At 48.9% G+C, this 18,810-nt stretch overlaps 1 protein-coding gene across 1 annotated transcript in view; it reads left to right on the top strand.

The window, feature by feature from the left end:
- The window catches only part of LOC144826369 (uncharacterized), a 377,712-nt gene that overhangs the window by 75,494 nt on the left and 283,408 nt on the right, over window positions 1-18,810 (top strand). Inside the window, exon 7 of the mRNA XM_078684697.1 lies at window positions 8,439-8,511. Within this exon, the coding sequence (XP_078540823.1) occupies window positions 8,439-8,511 (73 nt within the window). The remainder of the gene's footprint in view (window positions 1-8,438; window positions 8,512-18,810) is intronic.

Here is an 18,810-nt window from a genome sequence, read left to right as displayed (position 1 = left end):
TCAAACTTGCATCCTGCGAGTATGGCTCCCTTGACTGTGAGAATCTTCCCTCTACACTGTTTTAAGAAACTGCTCCCCCTTGAACCTGTGTCCTGAGAGTATGGATCCCTCTACTGTGAGAAGCTTCCCTCTATACTGTCTCAAGAGGCAGGTCACCCTTGAACATGTGTCCTGTGAGTATGGGTCCCTCGACTGTGAGAGGCTACCCTCTTCGCTGTCTCAAGTGGCAGGTCTCCCTTGAACCTGCGTTCTGTGAGTATGGGTCCCCCGACTACGAGAAGCTTCCCTCTACATTGTCTCAAGAGGCAGGTCGCCTTCGAACCTGCGTCCTGTGAGCATGGATCCCTCGACTGGGAGAAACTTCCCTCTATGCTGTCTCAAGAGGCAGGTCGCCCTTGAACATGCGTCCTGTGAGTATGGGTCCCTCGACTGCGACAAGCTTCCCTCTACGCTGTCTTAAGAGGCAGGTCTCCTTCGAACCTGCATCCTGTGAGTATGGGTCCCTCGACTGTGAGAAGCTTCCCTCTACGCTGTCTCAAGAGGCAGGTCTCCTTCGAACTTGCGTCCTGTGCGTATGGGTCCCTCGACTGCGAGAAGCTTTTCACTATACTGTCTCAAGAGGCAGGTCTCCCTCGAACCTGCGTCCTGGGAGAATGGGTCCCTCAACTGTGAGAGGCTAAACTCCATGCTGTTTCAAGAGGCAGGTTTCCCTTGAGGCTTGCGTGCTATGAGTATGGGTCCCTCGACTGCGAGAAGCTTCCCTCTAGACTGTCGCAAGCGGCAGGTCTCCCTCTGACCTGTGTCCTGTGAGTATGGCTCCCATGACTGTGAGAAGCTTCTCTCTTCACTGTCTCAAGAGGTAGGTCTCCCTCAAACCTGCGTCCTGTGAGAATGAGTCCCTCGACTGTGAGAAGCTTCCCTCACGTCCTGGGCAGGGCCGCACTGATGCCAGTAGTGTGGTGGTAGGGAGTCTGGGTGGGTCAGGCAGAGTGTCAGGTGGTTATATAAATGTTAAATAAACGGGCAAGCATTTATTTGCGTTTATTAAATTGTGCCAGTTTATTAAAAAAAAAATCTAAATGGTAGTGCTCAGCAACTAAACAGCAACTTGTGCCGCTGTTCACCAGGGGGGGCACATGTAAAGGTCAAAAGGGTGGCAAGCTCCCCCCGGGCCGCACTTTGAGTATCCCTGCACTACGCTGTCTCAAGAGGCAGGTCTTCCACGAACCTGCATCCTGCGAGTATGGGTCCCTCGACTGTGAGAATCTTCCCTCAACACTGTGTCAAGAGACTGCTCCCCCTCGAACCTGCGTCCTGCGAGTATGGGTCCCTCGACTGTGAGAAGCTTCCCTCTATACTGTCTCAAGAAGCAAGTCGCCCCTGAACGTGCGTCTTGTGTGTATGGGTCCCTAGACTGTGAGAAGCTTCCCTCTATACTGTCTCAAGAAGCAAGTCGCCCCTGAACGTGCGTCTTGTGAGTATGGGTCCCTCGACTGTGAGAAGCTTCCCTCTACGCTGTCTCAAGAGGCAGGTCGCCATTGAACATGCATCATGTGAGTATGGGTACCGCAACTGTGAGAGGCTACCCTCTATGCTGTCTCAAGAGGCAGGTCTCCCTTGAGCCTGCGTTATGTGAGTATGGGTCCCTCGACTACGAGAAGCTTCCCTCTACACTGTCTCAAGAGGCGGGTCGCCTTCGAACATGCGTCCTGTGAACATGGGTCCCTCGACTGGGAGAAACTTCCCTCTGCGCTGTCTCATGAGGCAGGTGGCCCTTGAACATGCATCTTGTGAGTATAGGTCCCTCCACTGCGACAGGCTTCCCTCTACGCTGTCTTAAGTGGCAGGTCTCCTTCGAAACTGCGTCCTGTGAGTATGGGTCCCTCTACTGTGAGAAGCTTCCCTCTACGCTGTCTGAATAGGCAGGTCATCCTTGAACGTGCGTTCTGTGCGAATTGGTCCCTGGACTGAGAGATGCTTCCCTTTACACTGTCTCAAGAGGCAGGTCGCCTTCGTACGTGCGTCCTGTGAGTATGGGTCCCTCGACTGCGAGAAGATTCTTTCTACAATGTCTCAAGAGGTAGGTCTCTCTCCCTTGAACCTGCGATCTGTGAGTATGGTTCCCTCGACTACGAGAAGCTTCCCTCTACACTGTCTCAAGAGGCAGGTCACCTTCGAACGTGTGTCCTGTGAGCCTGGATCCCTCGACTGGGAGAAACTTCCCTCTATGCTGTCTCATGAGGCAGGTCGCCCTTGAACATGCGTCCTGTGAGTATTGGTCCCTCGACTGTGTCAAGCTCCCTCTACGCTGTCTCAAGAGGCAGGTCTCCTTCGAACCTGTGTCCTGTGAGTATGGGTCCCTCGACTGCGAGAAGCTTCCCTCTACGCTGTCTCAAGAAGCAGGTCTCCTTCGAACCTGCGTCCTGTGTGTATGGGTCCCTCGACTGCGAGAAGCTTTTCACTATACTGTCTCAAGAGGCAGGTCTCCCTCGAACCTGCGTCCTCGGAGAATGGGCCCCTCAACTGTGAGAGGCTAACCTCCATGCTGTTTCAAGAGGCAGGTTTCCCTTGAACTTGCGTGCTATGAGTATGGGTCCCTCGACTGCGAGAAGCTTCCCTCTACACTGTCTCAAGAGACAGGTGTCCCCCGAACCTGTGTCCTGTGAGTATGGGTCCCTCCACTGCTAGAAACATCCATCTACACTGTGTCAAGAGACAGGTCTCCCTCCATCCTGCATCCTGTGAGTTTTCGTCCCTCGACTGTGTGAAGCTTCCCTCTACACTGGTGCAAGTGGCAGGTCTCATGCAAACCTGCGTTCTGTGAGTATGTGTCCCTCGACTGTGAGAAGCTTCTCTCTACACTGTCTCAAAAGACTGCTCCCGTCATACCTGGGTCCTGCGAATATGGGTCTCTACTGTGGGAAGCTTCCCTCTACACCGTCTTAAGAGGCAGGTCTCCCTCGAACCTGCGTCCTGTGAGTATGGGTCCCTCGACTGCAAGAAGCACCCCTCTTTGCCGTCTGAAGAGGCAGGTCTGCCTCAAACCTGCATCCTGTGAGTATTGCTCCTGCGACTACGAGAAGCTTCCCTCTATGCTGTCTCAAAAGGGCCGGTCCCACTCAAATCTGCATCCTGCGAGTATGCGTCCCTCGACTGCGAGAAGCTTTCCTTTACACTGTCTCAAGAGACAGGTTTCCCTCGAACCTGCATCCTGTGGATATGGGTCCCTTGACTGCTAGAAGCTTCCCTCTACACTGTGGCAAGAGATAGGTCTCCCTCGGACCTGCGTCCTGTGAGTATTGCTCCCGTGATTGTGAGAAGCTTCTCTCTACACTGTCTCAAGAGGCAGGTCCCTCTCAAACCTGCATCCTATGAGAATGGGTCCTTCTACTGTGAGAAGCTTCCCTCTACACCGTCTCAAGAGGCAGGTCTCACTCAAACCTGAGTCCTGTGAGTATGAGTCCCTCGACTGTGAAAAGCTTCCCTCATGCCCTTGGCACTTACAAACACTTGACCAGGAGCCACAAAGTATGGTCTGTGGTGTGACCGAGGGCCGCACTGATGCCAGTAGTGTGGTGGTAGGGAGTCTGGGTGGGTCAGGCAGAGTGTCAGGTGGTCTAAATAAATGTTAAATAAATGGGCAAGCTTTTATTTGCGTTCATTAAATCATGCCTGTTTATTAAAAAAAAAAATCTAAATGGTAGTGCTCAGCAACTAAACAGCAACTTGTGCCATTGTTCACTAGGGGGGCCGCATGTGAAGGTCAAAAGGGCGGCAAGCACCCCCCAGGCCGTACTTTGAGTATCCCTGCACTACGCTGTCTCAAGAGGCAGGTCTTCCACGAACCTGCATCCTCTGAGTAAGGGTCCCTCGACTGTGAGAATCTTCCCTGTACACTGTGTCAAGAGACTGCTCCCCCATGAACCTGCGGCCTGTGAGTATGGGTCCCTCACCTTTGAGAAACTTCCCTCTATACTGTCTCAAGAAGCAAGTCGCCGCTGAACGTTAGTCTTGTGAGTATGGGTTCCTCGACTGTGCAAAGCTTCCCTCTACGCTGTCTCAAGAGGCAGGTCGCCATTAAACATGCATCCTGTGAGTATGGATCCCTCGACTGTGAGAAGCTTCTCTCTACTCTGTCTCAAGAGGCAGGTCACCCTTGAACATGCATCCTGTGACTATGGGTCCTGCGACTGTGAGAGGCTACCCTCTATGCTGTCTCAAGAGGCAGGTCTCCCTTGAGCCTGCGTTCTGTGAGAATGGGTCCCTCGACTAGGAGAAGCTTCCCTCTACACTGTCTCAAGAGGCGGGTCGCCTTCGAACTGCGTCCTGTGAGCATGGGTCCCTCAACTGGGAGAAACTTCCCTCTGCGCTGTCTCATGAGGCAGGTGGCCCTCAAACCTGCGTCCTGTGAACATGCATGCTGTGAGTATAGGTCCCACCACTGCGGCAGGCTTTCCTCTACGCTGTCTCATGAGGCAGGTCTCCTTCGAAACTGCGTCTTGTGAGTATGGGTCCCTCGACTGCGAGTAGATTCTCTCTACACTGTCTCAAGAGGCAGGTCTCACTCGAACCTGCGTCCTGTGAGTATGGGTCCCTCTACTGTGAGAATCTTCCCTCTACGCTGTCTGAATAGGCAGGTCACCCTTGTACGTGCGTTCTGTGCGAATTGGACCCTGGACTGTGAGAAGCTTCCCTCTACACTGTCTCAAGAGGCAGGTCGCCTTGGTACGTGCGTCCTGTGAGTATGGGTCCCTCGACTGCGAGAAGATTCTTTCTACAATGTCTCAAGAGGCAGGTCACCTTCGAACGTGTGTCCTGTGAGCATGGATCCCTCGACTGGGAGAAACGTCCCTCTAAGCTGTCTCATGAGGCAGGTCTCCTTCGAACCTGTGTCCTGTGAGTATTGCTCTCGTGATTGTGAGAAGCTTCTCTCTACACTGTCTCAAGAGGCAGGTCTCCCTCGAACCTGCATCCCGTGAGTATGGGCCCTCGACTATGAGAAGCTTCCCTCTACTCTGTCTGAATAGGCAGGTCACCCTTGAACGTGTGTTCTGTGTGTATTGGTCCCTCGACTGCGAGAAGCTTCCCTCTACGCTGTCTCAAGAGGCAGGTCTCCTTCGAACCTGTGTCCTGTGTGTATGGGTCCCACGACTGCGAGAAGCTTTTCACTATACTGTCTCAAGAGGCAGGTCTCCCTCGAACCTGCGTCCTGGGAGAATGGGCCCCTCAACTGTGAGAGGCTAACCTCCATGCTGTTTCAAGAGGCAGGTTTCCCTTGAACTTGCGTGCTATGAGTATGGGTCCCTCGACTGCGAGAAGCTTCCCTCTACACTGTGTCAAGAGACAGGTCTCCCTCCATCCTGCATCCTGTGAGTTTTCGTCCCTCGACTGTGTGAAGCTTCCCTCTACACTGTCTCAAGAGACTGCTCCCGTCATACCTGCGTCCTGCGAATATGGGTCTCTACTGTGGGAAGCTTTTCTACACCGTCTTAAGAGGCAGGTCTCCCTCAAACCTGAGACCTGTGAGTATGGGTCCCTCGACTGCAAGAAGCACCCCTCTTTGCCGTCTGAAGAGGCAGGTCTGCCTCGAACCTGCATCCTGTGAGTATTGCTCCTGTGACTACGAGAAGCTTCCCTCTATGCTGTCTCAAAAGGTCAGGTCCCACTCAAACCTGCATTCTGTGGATATGGGTCCCTCGACTGCTAGAAGCTTCCCTCTACACTGTAGCAAGAGACAGGTCTCCCTCGATCCTGCGTCCTGTGAGTATTGGTCCCTCGAGTGTGTGAAGCTTCCCTCTAGACTGTCGCAAGCGGCAGGTCTCCCTCGGACCTGTGTCCTGTGAGTATTGCTCCCGTGATTGTGAGAAGCTTCCCTCTACACTGTCTCAAGAGACAGGTCTCCCTCAAACCTGAGTTCTGTGAGTATGAGTCCCTCGACTGTGAAAAGCTTCCCTCATGCCCTGGGCACTTACAAACACTTGACCAGGAGCCACAAAGTATGGTCTGTGGTGTGACCGAGGGCCGCACTGATGCCAGTAGTGTGGTGGTAGGGAGTCTGGGTGGGTCAGGCAGAGTGTCAGGTGGTCCAAATAAATGTTAAATAAACGGGCAAGCATTTATTTGCGTTTATTAAATCGTGCCAGTTTATTAAAAAAAAATTCTAAATGGTAGTGCTCAGCAACTAAACAGCAACTTGTGCCGCTGTTCACTAGAGGGGGCCACATGTGAAGGTCAAAAGGGCGGCAAGCGCCCCCCGGGCCGTACTTTGAGTATCCCTGCACTACGCTGTCTCAAGAGGCAGGTCTTCCACGAACCTGCATCCTCTGAGTAAGGGTACCTCGACTGTGAGAATCTTCCCTCTACACTGTGTCAAGAGACTGCTCCCCCATGAACCTGCGGCCTGCGAGTATGGGTCCCTCGACTTTGAGAAGCTTCCCTCTACGCTGTCTCAAGAGGCAGGTCACCATTAAACATGCATCCTGTGAGTATGGATCCCTCGACTGTGAGAAGCTTTTCTCTACTCTGTCTCAAGAGGCAGGTCACCCTTGAACATGCATCCTGTGAGTATGGGTCCCGCGACTGTGAGAGGCTACCCTCTATGCTGTCTCAAGAGGCAGGTTCCCTTGAGCCTGCGTTCTGTGAGCATGGGTCCCTCAACTGGGAGAAACTTCCCTCTGCGCTGTCTCATGGGGCAGGTCACCCTTGAACATGCATCCTGTGAGTATAGGTCCCTCCACTGTGACAGGCTCCCTCTACGCTGTCTGAATAGGCAGGTCTCCTTCGAAACTGCGTCTTGTGAGTATGGGTCCCTCGACTGTGAGTAGATTCTCTCTACACTGTCTCAAGAGGCAGGTCTCACTCGAACCTGCGTCCTGTGAGTATGGGTCCCTCTACTGTGAGAAGCTTTCCTCTACGCTGTCTGAATAGGCAGGTCACCCGGGAACGTGCGTTCTGTGCGAATTGGTCCCTCGACTGAGAGAAGCTTCCCTCTACACTGTCTCAAGAGGCAGGTCGCCTTCGTACGTGCGTCCTGTGAGTATGGGTCCCTCGACTGCGAGAAGATTCTTTCTACACTGTCTCAAGAGGCAGGTCTCCCTTGAACCTGCGTTCTGTGAATATGGTTCCCTCGACTACGAGAAGCTTCCCTCTACACTGTCTCAAGAGGCAGGTCACCTTCGAACGTGTGTCCTGTGAGCATGGATCCCTCGACTGGGAGAAACTTCCCTCTATGCTGTCTCATGAGGCAGGTTGCCCTTGAGCATGCGTCCTGTGAGTATTGGTCCCTCGACTGCGAGAAGCTTCCCTCTACGCTGTCTCAAGAGGCAGGTCTCCTTCGAATCTGTGTCCTGTGAGTATGGGTCCCTCGACTGCGAGAAGATTCTCTCTACACTGTCTCAAGAGGCAGGTCTCCCTCAAATCTGAGTCCTGTGAGTATGGGTCCCTCGACTGCGTGAAGCTTCCTTTTACACTGTTTCAAGAGGCAGTTCTCCCTCGAACCTGCATCCTGCGAGTATGGGTCCCTCTACTGTGAGAAGCTTTCCTCTATGCTGTTTCAAGAGGCAGGTCTACCTCGAACCTGCGTCCTCTTGAAGGAAGTGACCCGATTAGGGCCACCCGGGTCCCTCGCGACCACCTCTCTGCCTTCCAATAAATGAAGAGTCGATGAGACAGTAGAGTATACAAACCAAGTTATTTATTAACAATTGTGCTCGAGCGGAGTCCAGTCAGACTAGCCTCCTTAGATGCTACCGGGGGACTGACTTCAAAAGAATTGGTAAAACATAATATGCATTTCCAACACCCCTACAGTTCCACCCAGACTGGAATTTTCCAGCTCGGGCACTGATGAACAAAGGAGGTACAGAAGGATGAGCTCCCACCTGTTGAACGGGTACATGTTATCACATTCTCAAGGTTGTCTTGTTCAGGCTCAACGCTCTCTAGTGTGGGAGCAGGGCTATGAGAGAGGAAAGACATGCGAAAAGGGTATAAGCTATTCATTAGTGCATTAGGATTCAACCTTGAATACGATAAGAAGACGTAGCTCGAAGCAGCTTTTCGTTGAAGCAGACAGTTCATGAGACAGAAGCTTGCTTTCGATCACAGTACAAAAAGGCAGCTAAAAACAAAATGGTGCCGCAAATGCTAACTTAACTTGCACAATGCTAGAGATCTCCCTGGCACCTGCATCCTGAGAGTATGGGACCCACGACTGTGAGAGCGTCCCTCTATAGTGTCTCAAGACACAGGTCCCGCTGGAACCTGCATCTTCCTCGATAACACAAATATAGAGACACTGCCTTGAAACATTGAAAATGTGCCTTGAACCATCTCTCTGAAGACAGACTGGACAGGTGCTATGCCTTGAAATCCAGCTGTTCCTGAGTGTTCTGCTGCCTCCTTATGCTGCATCTCTTACCACCCTCTTTCCTTCCTAGGGACAGATGTCTGCCAGAGGTCTGACCACAGAACAGGAGCGTCTGATCCAGTGGTACGAGGCGAACTGGAACTGTAAGTAGCGCTAGACCCCTGTAAACCTGACTTTCTTTGAAGTCCTGTGGGCAGGCATGTTGGTTCCCTGTATTCTCCCCAGTAATGCACTAGTGTTGTGATATTATGAAGTGCTGTGATATGTCCTGATACTATGAAGAGCTGCTCTGTGGTGGTGTGTTGTGTCTTTTGATGTTACAAGTTGCCTTGGGCTCTGATGTTGTGATGTGATGCAGCGGTGTGCCTTGTCTTGCGATATTGTGACACGCTGTAATAAGTTCAGTTACTCTGATGAGCTGCTCTTTGGTGGTGTGTTGTGTCTTGTGAAGTTGTAAGTTGCCTGGGGCTCTGGTGTTGTGATGGGTTGCAGTGAGCTGTGATGTGCTGCAGTGGTGTGCCTTGTGTTGGGATATCGTATTAGGCTGCGGTAAGCGTTGATGTCTTCATATGCTTTGCTGGGTGATATGATATATCTTGGTGTGCCACATGGTGTCTATTGATTTCTTTATAGATTTGAGAATTACCAAACATTTCTTCTTGCAACCTTGAACTTTCTCGCAGAAAACTAGAACTAATGTGACGCTTAAGAAGCTGTAAAGCTGGACTCTGCATGAAAATTGCTACTTTTGTGACTGACGCGTATAGGTGCACGCGTGATATATAAGCTTTCACTGATCACATATGTCACTCCCTAATTGAAGCCCATGCATTGGCCCCAGCAGAGACAGGGTCCCGTATAAGAAATATACCCAAAAAACTTGGAATAAAACAAGAAGAACACACTAAGGATTAACATTTGGACTTTATTTGTTGTTTCTACTTGTGTGCTATCTGCTCAGGTTGTCAACTGCTAATTTTGTGCGTCATGTGGGCCTCCGTCTGCATTTTACGACGTGGGGTGGTCGTTGTATGGGGACCTTGGAGCATTAGCACGGATTGGGATATTTATTGGAATGACTTTAATTACTACCCTGCGCAGAGCTCTCCTACTACCTGTTCTGTTTTTGTTTAGGGTCCCGTTTAAGACCTGCTGTGTCCGCCTTAAGATCCTGAATGGCATGGCCCCTGCGTTGTGGTCAGAAGAGTCAAGACTTACGGGGCATATTAGCAACAAATAGCGATATTTATCGCTAAATGAGCTTAGCGCATTTTTTTTTATCGCCGCACATCGCCAGATGGGAAGATCGCGCCAGGCGATGTTATTGTTGACATCAATGGCACATGCGTTCTTGGCCACACCCACGCTGAAGTCGTGCAGATGTTTCAGTTGATACCTATTAATCAGTATGTGAACATGACACTATTAGCAACGTTTATCTCAAAAGCTATAAAATATCCAGCCATAGCGGCTCAATGCGTGAATATCGCTGGAAATCCAGCGTATTCAGGCATTATCGCTAATAGGGACTTAGCCTGAATATCCACCTCCCATTGGATATACAGGTAAAGAAGTGGTCTGAGCAGGCGTTAGGTTTTGGTGATACATTTTTTTTATCGCTTCGCCTGCCTTGCTAATAGGCGATAGCTGTGTTAGCGACTGCTTTCAGTTGCTAACAGGTTGGTTACGCCCACTTTGCAAGTCATTAGCGATAAATATCGCTGACATGCAAAGCTGGCCTCAAACCACTCGCTATCGCCTAAAAGCTGTCGCTAACTGTTTTAGCGACAGCTTGCTAATAGGGCGATAAAATTATTTTCGCTTTCGCGGGGAAAAGTCCCGCTAAAGCGGCGATAATGCCCTTGATAATATGCCCCTACATCTCTAATCAATACAACAGATTGGTAATCCCTAAGTGCAAAAAGAAAAGTGAAGGAGGCTGTAGCTTCTCTGTACAAGCTCCTGTCTTATAGAATCCTCACCCACATTCACTTACGCCACGGAGCTACTTTTATTCGGTTTAGGAAACACTTCAAACTATGGCTCTTCAAACAAGCCTTTCACTGCTCAGCATCTTCTCGATTCCGTGATCCACTTTAACCCCCAGACTACTCAGTGCCAAAAAGCCTCTGGCGAACCTTTGCTTCGTCAAGTGGAGTTAACATCACATGTCGACGTAACTTTCAAAGGAGAGTGTGGGTTCCCTAAAAATGAAAAGCTCAGCAAGTTATAAAGTGCATACAGTACGGGTGTGAGTAACCTGTGCGTCCCAGTCTCACAGGACTCTCACGAAAGGGGTACGCTGAGTATGCACTGTTTCACTACGCTTGTGAATGACCTGTTTTCACTTCCTTGAAGCCTCTGTGATGGTAAATATCTTGGTTTCTGGAATGTTTAAAAACCGGTCTGATTTCCGCGTAAGTTAGAGAAGCCGAGGCTGCAGTGTTCGTGGTGTTGTGTGGGGTCTGGCCTTCATCAGGCCCTGGTGAGATTCATTCTTGGGTTTGTCTTTTCTCCTCAGTGCCAAGGCCTCCCGTAGATCCATTGACTCGCCTCTGGGAGCTGTGACGTGATTAGTTCATAAGTGCATGCTCTGTAGATAGGGCTCCTCTTCTGCCTCGGCTGTTGCACTGACCTGCCCCACAGCACGTGCCCTGTCATTCAGTGCACTGTGATTTACCCAAAATAAACTCTTTGGTCCCGATTCACAGAACTAACTTAAGACAAAATCCTAAACTTAATACCATGTTGGTATTCACAGAAGGCACTTACTCATCTTGGTATTCACAGAAGGCACTTACTCATTTTGGTATTCACAGAAGGCACTTACTCATTTCGGTATTCACAGAAGGCACTTACTCATTTCGGTATTCACAGAAGGCACTTACTCATTTCGGTATTCACAGAAGTTAGGACTCCTAACTTTAGGACTCCTAAATGCCTTCTGTGAATACCGAAAGTCTTAAAGTTAGGATTTTTGTCAGTTTAGGAGTAGTAAAGTTAGGACTCCTACCTTTTGGACTCCTAAACTGAGAAACATCCTAACTTTAGGACTTTCAGAATTCACAGAAGGCAGTTAGGAGTCCTAACTTCTGTGAATACCAAAATGAGTAAGTGCCTTCTGTGAATATAAAAATGGTAGTAAGTTTAGGATTTTGTCTTAAATTAGTTCTGTGAATCGGGCCCACCGTCTGCAGTCTTTGCTGCACCCTGATCAGATCTGATAATCAATCCCATTGATTTGTGCTCAATGCTGTGCCGGTACCCTAGCCAGAATATGTCATTCAGTATGTGTAAGGATAATACCAGGTTGTACACAATTATGGTATATCCTTGTACCAGGCACCTGCCTTATGGACTCTGTGCATTTGCTGAATCCCTGTGTCTTTGCTCTTTGAGTGTCTGCGGCCCTCACCCCCCTGGTCACCACCACAAAGGGATGGGGGAGCGTGTGCGGTGGAAACCTTCACTCTGGCAGTCACCAGACCCACCCTGGTCAGATTTAGAAAAAGAAAGCTAGAAACCAGACCTGCTCTGGCTTGGATACATATGTCCAGTCACTGCTAACTATGTCCCTACTCGCTCCATTCAGCATGCCCTATAGTCTGATTCACAAGAGTAATTTGAGACAAAATCCTAACTTTAAGACTTTCGGTATTCACAAAAGGCATTTAGGAGTCCTAAAGATAGGAGTCCTAACTTTACTACTCCTAAACTGAGAAAAATCCTAACTGTAAGACTTTCGGTATTCACAGAAGGCATTTAGGAGTCCTAAAGTTAGGAGTTCCAACTTTACTACTCCTGAATGCCTTTTGTGAATACCGAAAGTCGTAAAGTTTGGATTTTGTCTCAGTTTGGGAGTAGTGAAGTTAGGATTCCTAACTTTACTACTCCTGAATGCCTTTTGTGAATACCGAAAGTCGTAAAGTTCGGATTTTGTCTCAATACTCTTGTGAATCGGGCCCTGGATGCTTTGCCGTTCACTGCTTTCCAAACTAAACCGAGGGCCCTGTCTGGACCTGGTTTGCAGTTGTCACCACTGAAGCTCCATTCTGTGCCAGAGACGCACCGCTCTGCAGCTTGTCTTGTTTGAAAGGGTCTGTTTTTGGCAAGAACAGTTAAATCAACAGAGCACATGGCTCCAGAGCCAGCCTCATAAAGTGATCTCTGCAAAAGTCTTGCACCTTGGCTCTGGTGTGCGGTGACTCGATCACTTCTTGCACCATTGGTGCAGACTACGTCTGCGCATCGAAGACCCCTACACCGTATGACGTTTGTATAAGAGGGTGTCTGGAGTTTGACAAACCTGTCAGAGCACCCCTTGCTCACAGGTAGGTTACACACCTGTACCCGAAATCAGAGCGCACCCACGAGGAATGGGATTTTACTGTATGGTTATTACTCACTGTTGTCCACAAAGCATCTGCATTAGAGAGAGTATAAAGATTCTAAACAGACTGGGACAAAGGCTGGGTGTGCTCCTCCCAGTGGAGAAGTGTGGCTCACTGGTTAGAGGAGGCAGACCCTGAAGCAGAGGTCAGACCCGGGAGCAGGGTTCAATTCCCGACGCGGCAGGGTCTTGAGCCCAAATATCCACGGACTCGATAATTCTCGTTTCGGTGCCTACTCGAATCACGGGTTCACACTCTGCAGCTCTGGGCATTAGCCTGCTTAATCTCCACTACGGCCCCCCGCGGCGGGATGCCTGGCTTTCACCTAGGGGAAGCCAGGACGGATTCCCAAGGCAAGTGCCGAGATGCCTACGGGTAATCGAGCGCTATATAAGAACGCATAATAATAATAATTCATCACACAGAGCCCTATCACTGTTACCCACTTTATAACAGGCATCTATTTGCACGATGGGAGAGGGGATGTCATGTAATGCGATGTTTCTATTTTAATAGTGTGTGCCCTGTCACTTTACCCTTCATCCTACAGGACAGAACACCAAAGTCCTAGTGCCTCGAAGCCATCTCTCAGATGCTCTGTTTGCAATCAGTGCGTGCAGCAAAGAGGGCCAACTATCCTTCCTGCCTGGTGGCACGAGTAAAGTAAACGATGCCAGTCCAGTCACTGACTTTACAGCTGCACAAAGCAAAAATGACAAGGTGGCCATTTTCTGAGGCCCTGTCGCCACTTCTCAGAGTGAAAAGTCATGCTCACATCGGTAATGTCAACTCTCACACGTCAGGCCTGTCCTGCATGTGCACCAGACACCAACAGAGGGCGCTGCACCCGCCAGGCCCCAGTGATGGAGAACACCCTGGTACTTCTCTGTCTTTTGTAAATGTAAATGTAGTTGAGCTTATATAGCGCACAGCTACCCGCAGTGGGTTTCCCGGCGCTTGCTTAGGGAACCCTTCCTGATATTCCCCTGTGAGATAGCAGGGTATCCACAAGGTGAAAGTCAGGCATCCCGCCGCGAGGGGCCGTTGTGGAGATTAAGCAAGCTGTTGCCCAGAGTCGCAGAGTGTGAACCCGTGAGTCGAGGAGGCACCGGGGCGAGAATTATCGAGTCCGTGGAAGTTTTAGCCCAAGACCCGCCGGGGCGGGGAATTGAACCCTGGTCCAGGACCGATCTCAGATTCCGGGTCTGCCGCCTCTAACCCCTGAGCCACACTTCTCTTTTATGGTATTCTGTCTCATGGAGTAGCGTGCTACTCGCCTCAAAGCGCTTCAGCGCCGTGTCATGGGTGGTAAGCGCTATAGAAATACAATATACCATAACAGTGAGATTCATGTTAGTATTATAATCCCGGGATGTTTGAAAGAAGTGACCCCACCCACTTTACTCCCACAATCTAGAATGATACTGTACCCCCGAATACTTACAGCGCGCTGTTCTTTTCTCACTAGGTGCATATTATGGAACAAAAACACCCGCATTAAATCAGATTGATAAGGTGTCAAACAGGACAGCGAGGTGCCAAGAGGGCGCCAGATCTAACGTCCAGAAGTGCCGGTTCAACTCTGCTCGCCAAGCGCTATACACGACGGGGGAGCGCCTCTCCTACAAACCCACTTTGTCAATCCACATAAAATGATTAGAAATACGAGGCATATTATCAAGGGCATTATCGCCGCTTTAGCGGGACTTTTAGATACGCGACGATAAAAAAAAAATGCGCTAAGCTCATTTAGCGATAAATATCGCTATTTGTGGCTTAGTATGCCCCTAGATTTTATAACGTATGCCTCGTGACCTCATCAAGATGCTTCTCGGACTGCAGTGAGTGCAGCCTTGAACTATGTCTGATTCATTCCCCTTTCATTTCCAAACAGCAGTGCCACTTCCTACATTTACCACTTGGGGGCAGCACAGACCATATTATGAAAAAATAAGAGCTGTGTCAGGTTGTTTCTCCTCGGGTGAATTATTCTCTTGTACAACAGGATCCAGGGAAGCCAAAGACAGATAGAAGGACAGCCCTCCCTGGGGTCCAGGCATTCAGGAGGCAGCGCCCTCACTTCTGGACAGAACTCCTGCCCTTTAAAAGTGCAGTTCTGCACGTCTAAGCAGGGCAGCACTGTTCGCTGGATCACACTGTCCCTTCTTGGCAGACTTGCTTTACACGGGCCAGAGCTGCTCTTTAACCCCTCCCCTGCTGATGACGGAACCGCTCCGTCATCAGCCGCGGTCACACTGTGCTAATGACGGAGCGGTTCCGTCACGGCCGGCTCGGCACGCCTGCGCGGCGCGGATTCTGCGCCTGCACTGAGCGTTCTATTGAGCGGGCGGGGCCGTGACGGAACCGCTCCGTCATAAGCACAGCGCAACCGACGCTGGTGACGGAGCGGTTCCGTCACCAGCATGCGCCTGCCGCTCTTCCGCCCCGCCCCCTTAGCACTGCGGCGGAATAGCCGCCGCAGTGAAGGGGATAAAGAGGTGAAGTACTTGGGACAAAAACCCTTATGCCCTAAAACGGAAATGTTGAAAGTGTTGTAGGAAATGTAAACAAGCATTGGTAATTGCATTCGGTTTCACCTATGGGATTATTGATAAGCTGTTTGTGCAGACGAAACATACAATACAAATTGACTACCGGTACTGGGTTCAGTACCCGGTGGTGTCACCTGAAGAGAAAATGTATCCAAGAGCGATTTTTATATTCAATTAAAACAATAACCAGTAGATGGAAGTGTTGTCTACTTCTTCCAATAGGGGGAGAGAGTGAGATGTGCTCTTCACATGGCTCCTGCAGGCATACTAATATAACTTCCCAAAACAGTCCTAATATCGATTTCAAAAACTTAATCCCAAATAAAATGTGAGATCAAAGGAACACTCCTTGGTGGCGTCACGATGAAAAGATCAGGAATGGAACAAAGCTGTTCTAATGTTTGCAACCAGAGAAAGTAAAGGGAAAAAAGTCCACACAGCAGCAGATGGACACAGTAATTCGGCTACAGGAACTGATAACAGCCCCCTTTTAATGTATATTAAATATAAGAGATTTTACAAGCACAGCACAAGCACTGTGCAGGTGAAACCTAGAAATGAACGCACTGTAGAAAATATGAAACATGAAAATATCGAGCATCCTCAATCGCAGCCCTCAGGCGACCGATAATGTACTCCTGTATACTGTACTCTGTATATAAAACTCTTTTCTCAATAAAATTAATTTGAAATTAAAAAAAACTGTTTAAGCCCAAATATTGCACTGACACGGGCAAGGTGAAAGTTCACTTGAGGATGTAGTGGAATAGGAAAGTTGAAAGGGTTTGCAGGTAAAGGCCACCGCATGTCTAACAGACTCAAAAGCATTTACGACACCAGCTCACAAGTCCACACACTGTGACTTGAAACAGATTGTGGCTTTATTAGACAACGGGTTCATGATCGAATTATCCCAGAGCAAACAGCTGCTTGATTAAACAAACTAAGTTCTGAGCACATGAAGGTGCCAGGCCCTCAATGCTGCCAGCACACTCATCAAGTAAATTGCATCTACCATGATACACTCATGCTTTCATGGGCCAAAAAATGCTCTGTCATTAAGCTTTGTCAGAAGTATAATGAAGGATGTGTAATGGCTGAGTTCAACAATTCAGCGTTATGAGGTCACATGTCTTTGGGTGTTTTTCCATCTTAAATCTATAACTTGCAAATCAACTTTTATTTACTATGTGTAAATAGGGGTGGGCGTAGTTCGCGAAGTAGCGCTACGCGTAGCTACACGAAGTGCACTTCGCACTACGCGTAGCACTACACGAACTGCGTAGTAGCATGTTCGCACTGTGCAAGATGCCGTTTTCAATGATTGCACAGCGCGGACAAGCATCCTGCACTGTGCAATTATTGAAAACAGCATCTTGCACAGTGCGAGCTGTTCTTTTCTGCTGCTCGAGTAGATTTTTACTCGAGCTGTAGCTTTCTCAACGCGGACTGGTAGTTTCTCATCGCGAGCGGTCGCGAGCATGCGCGACAACTCGCAATGAGAAATCTGACCTTCCCGCATTGAGAATCTCACCGGGAGGTTTATTTTTCATGCTCGCGGTCGGCAACTTGATGTTGCGGATTGCGAACAAGGAAAAAGTCTCGCGAAGATGTCATTTTGCTTGCTCGTGGTCGCCAACTTGACATTGAGGACCGCGAGCAAGCAAAAAATGACTTCTACACTACGCTACACTACGCTACGCTACGCATGTTTGCACTGTGCTACGTGCAGTTCGCGTAGTGCAATGTTGCGCAAACTTCGCAAACTACGCGAGCGTAGCATAGTGCTTTGCCCAGGGTTAGTAATAAAGGGCTAGATGTAGGTAAATGTTATTTACCGATTCATAAATACCGAATTTTACCGATTCGGTATTTATGAATCGGTAAATATGAAGGGGGGAGATGTAGGTATTTCCAGATGTTGAAATACCGAATCGTTAATATTCGGTATTTACCGATTCGGTAAATACCGAATCGGTATTTCCTATTGATTCCTATGGGCTGTGAAGCCCATAGGAATCAATGGGAAATACCGATTCGGTAATTACCGAATCGGTAAATACCGATTCCAGCAAGGGTGCAGGGGGTGTCACTTTGACACCCTCTGGCACCCCAAAAATAGGCATGTGCGCCATGTGGCACACAGACATGCCCTAAGGGCATGTCTGTCTGTCACATGGCTAGGTGTGCATGCACACATGTGCATGCACATCTGGATTCGGTATTTTAACACCCAATTGGATTGGGTGGTAAAATCCCGAATTTGTAGGGCCTTTGGGACTCAGAAGAGTCCCACCTACATCTGTGATTTACCGAATCGGTAAAAATACCGATTTGGTATTTTACGGAATCGGTAAATTTACCGAATCGGTAAATTTACCGAAATCGGCCGTTACCGACCGGTATTTAGGCTCCTACATCTGGCCCAAAGTGTTGTATTGATTTCTGTAAAAAGGCCTGTCTGCGAAAAGACACTTGAGAAAAACCCCAGAGGTAGCTTGAACAGGGCTGTTGTGCAGTCCGTAGTCTTGTTCTTCTTGTAACAGTAGTTACTAAATGTTGTCTTTGCATAGCCAAGAAGAGTCCTTGTGTTCATTCCAGTATTGGGAGGTTTTGTTACTCCACAACAGAAGTGTGATGTACAGCTCCGTCATGCTGACTGAGCCATCGGTCAAACTTTCAATGGATTGACGGTGGTTCTGGCAAATGCAAGAGATGTATCTTGGACATCTAAAAATACGGCAGGCGAAGTACTCTAACCACAGAGGGAGTAAAGTACTCCGCCATGGCGATGGAACTTAATCTGTACACTAAACTGAAATTCATGCTCCAAGTATTCCTTGTGTTGGACATGAACCCTTGAAGTGCCCCTGGGTTTGGGTAAACAGTCTCAACATGGGCAATTAATATATCCACTTTTGCATCAAGCATGATAACAACTAAAGGGTTAATAAGAATATAGGGCTAGATGTAGGTGGGCTAATACCGGCCGGTAATGGCCGAAAATCGGTAAATTTGCCATTACCGACCGGTATTTAGCCCTTTGAGATGTAGGAGGCTGGATTTAAGGATTCGGTAATTTTCCAATTCCTAAAATTAAGGAATCGGTAAAATACCGATTCCTTAAATTAAGGAATAGGTAAAATACCGATTCCTTTATTTAAGGAATCAGTAAATCACCTAATCCTTAAATCCTATGTAGGGAGCACTCAAGTGAGTGCATTTTTGGTTTAAGGACTCCTTATTTACCAACAACTACAAGTTGGTGGTAAATAACAAATACCTTTTAAAAAGCAATTTTGTGCTTTTTTAAAAGTGCCATGTGGCAGACATACATGCCCTTAGGGCATGTATGTGCTCAACATGTGCACACATGCATCATTCAGGGGTGCAACAGGGTGTCAATGTGACACCCTGCCACCCTTGAATATGTTCCCCCTATTACCGATTCCGTATTTACCGAATCGGTAATAGTGAATGGCTTCCCATTCATTCCTAT

The sequence above is a fragment of the Lissotriton helveticus genome, chromosome 3_2 (assembly GCF_964261635.1).
Source record: "Lissotriton helveticus chromosome 3_2, aLisHel1.1, whole genome shotgun sequence".
NCBI lineage: Eukaryota > Metazoa > Chordata > Amphibia > Caudata > Salamandridae > Lissotriton > Lissotriton helveticus.
This window is presented reverse-complemented; position numbering and strand designations above follow the sequence as displayed.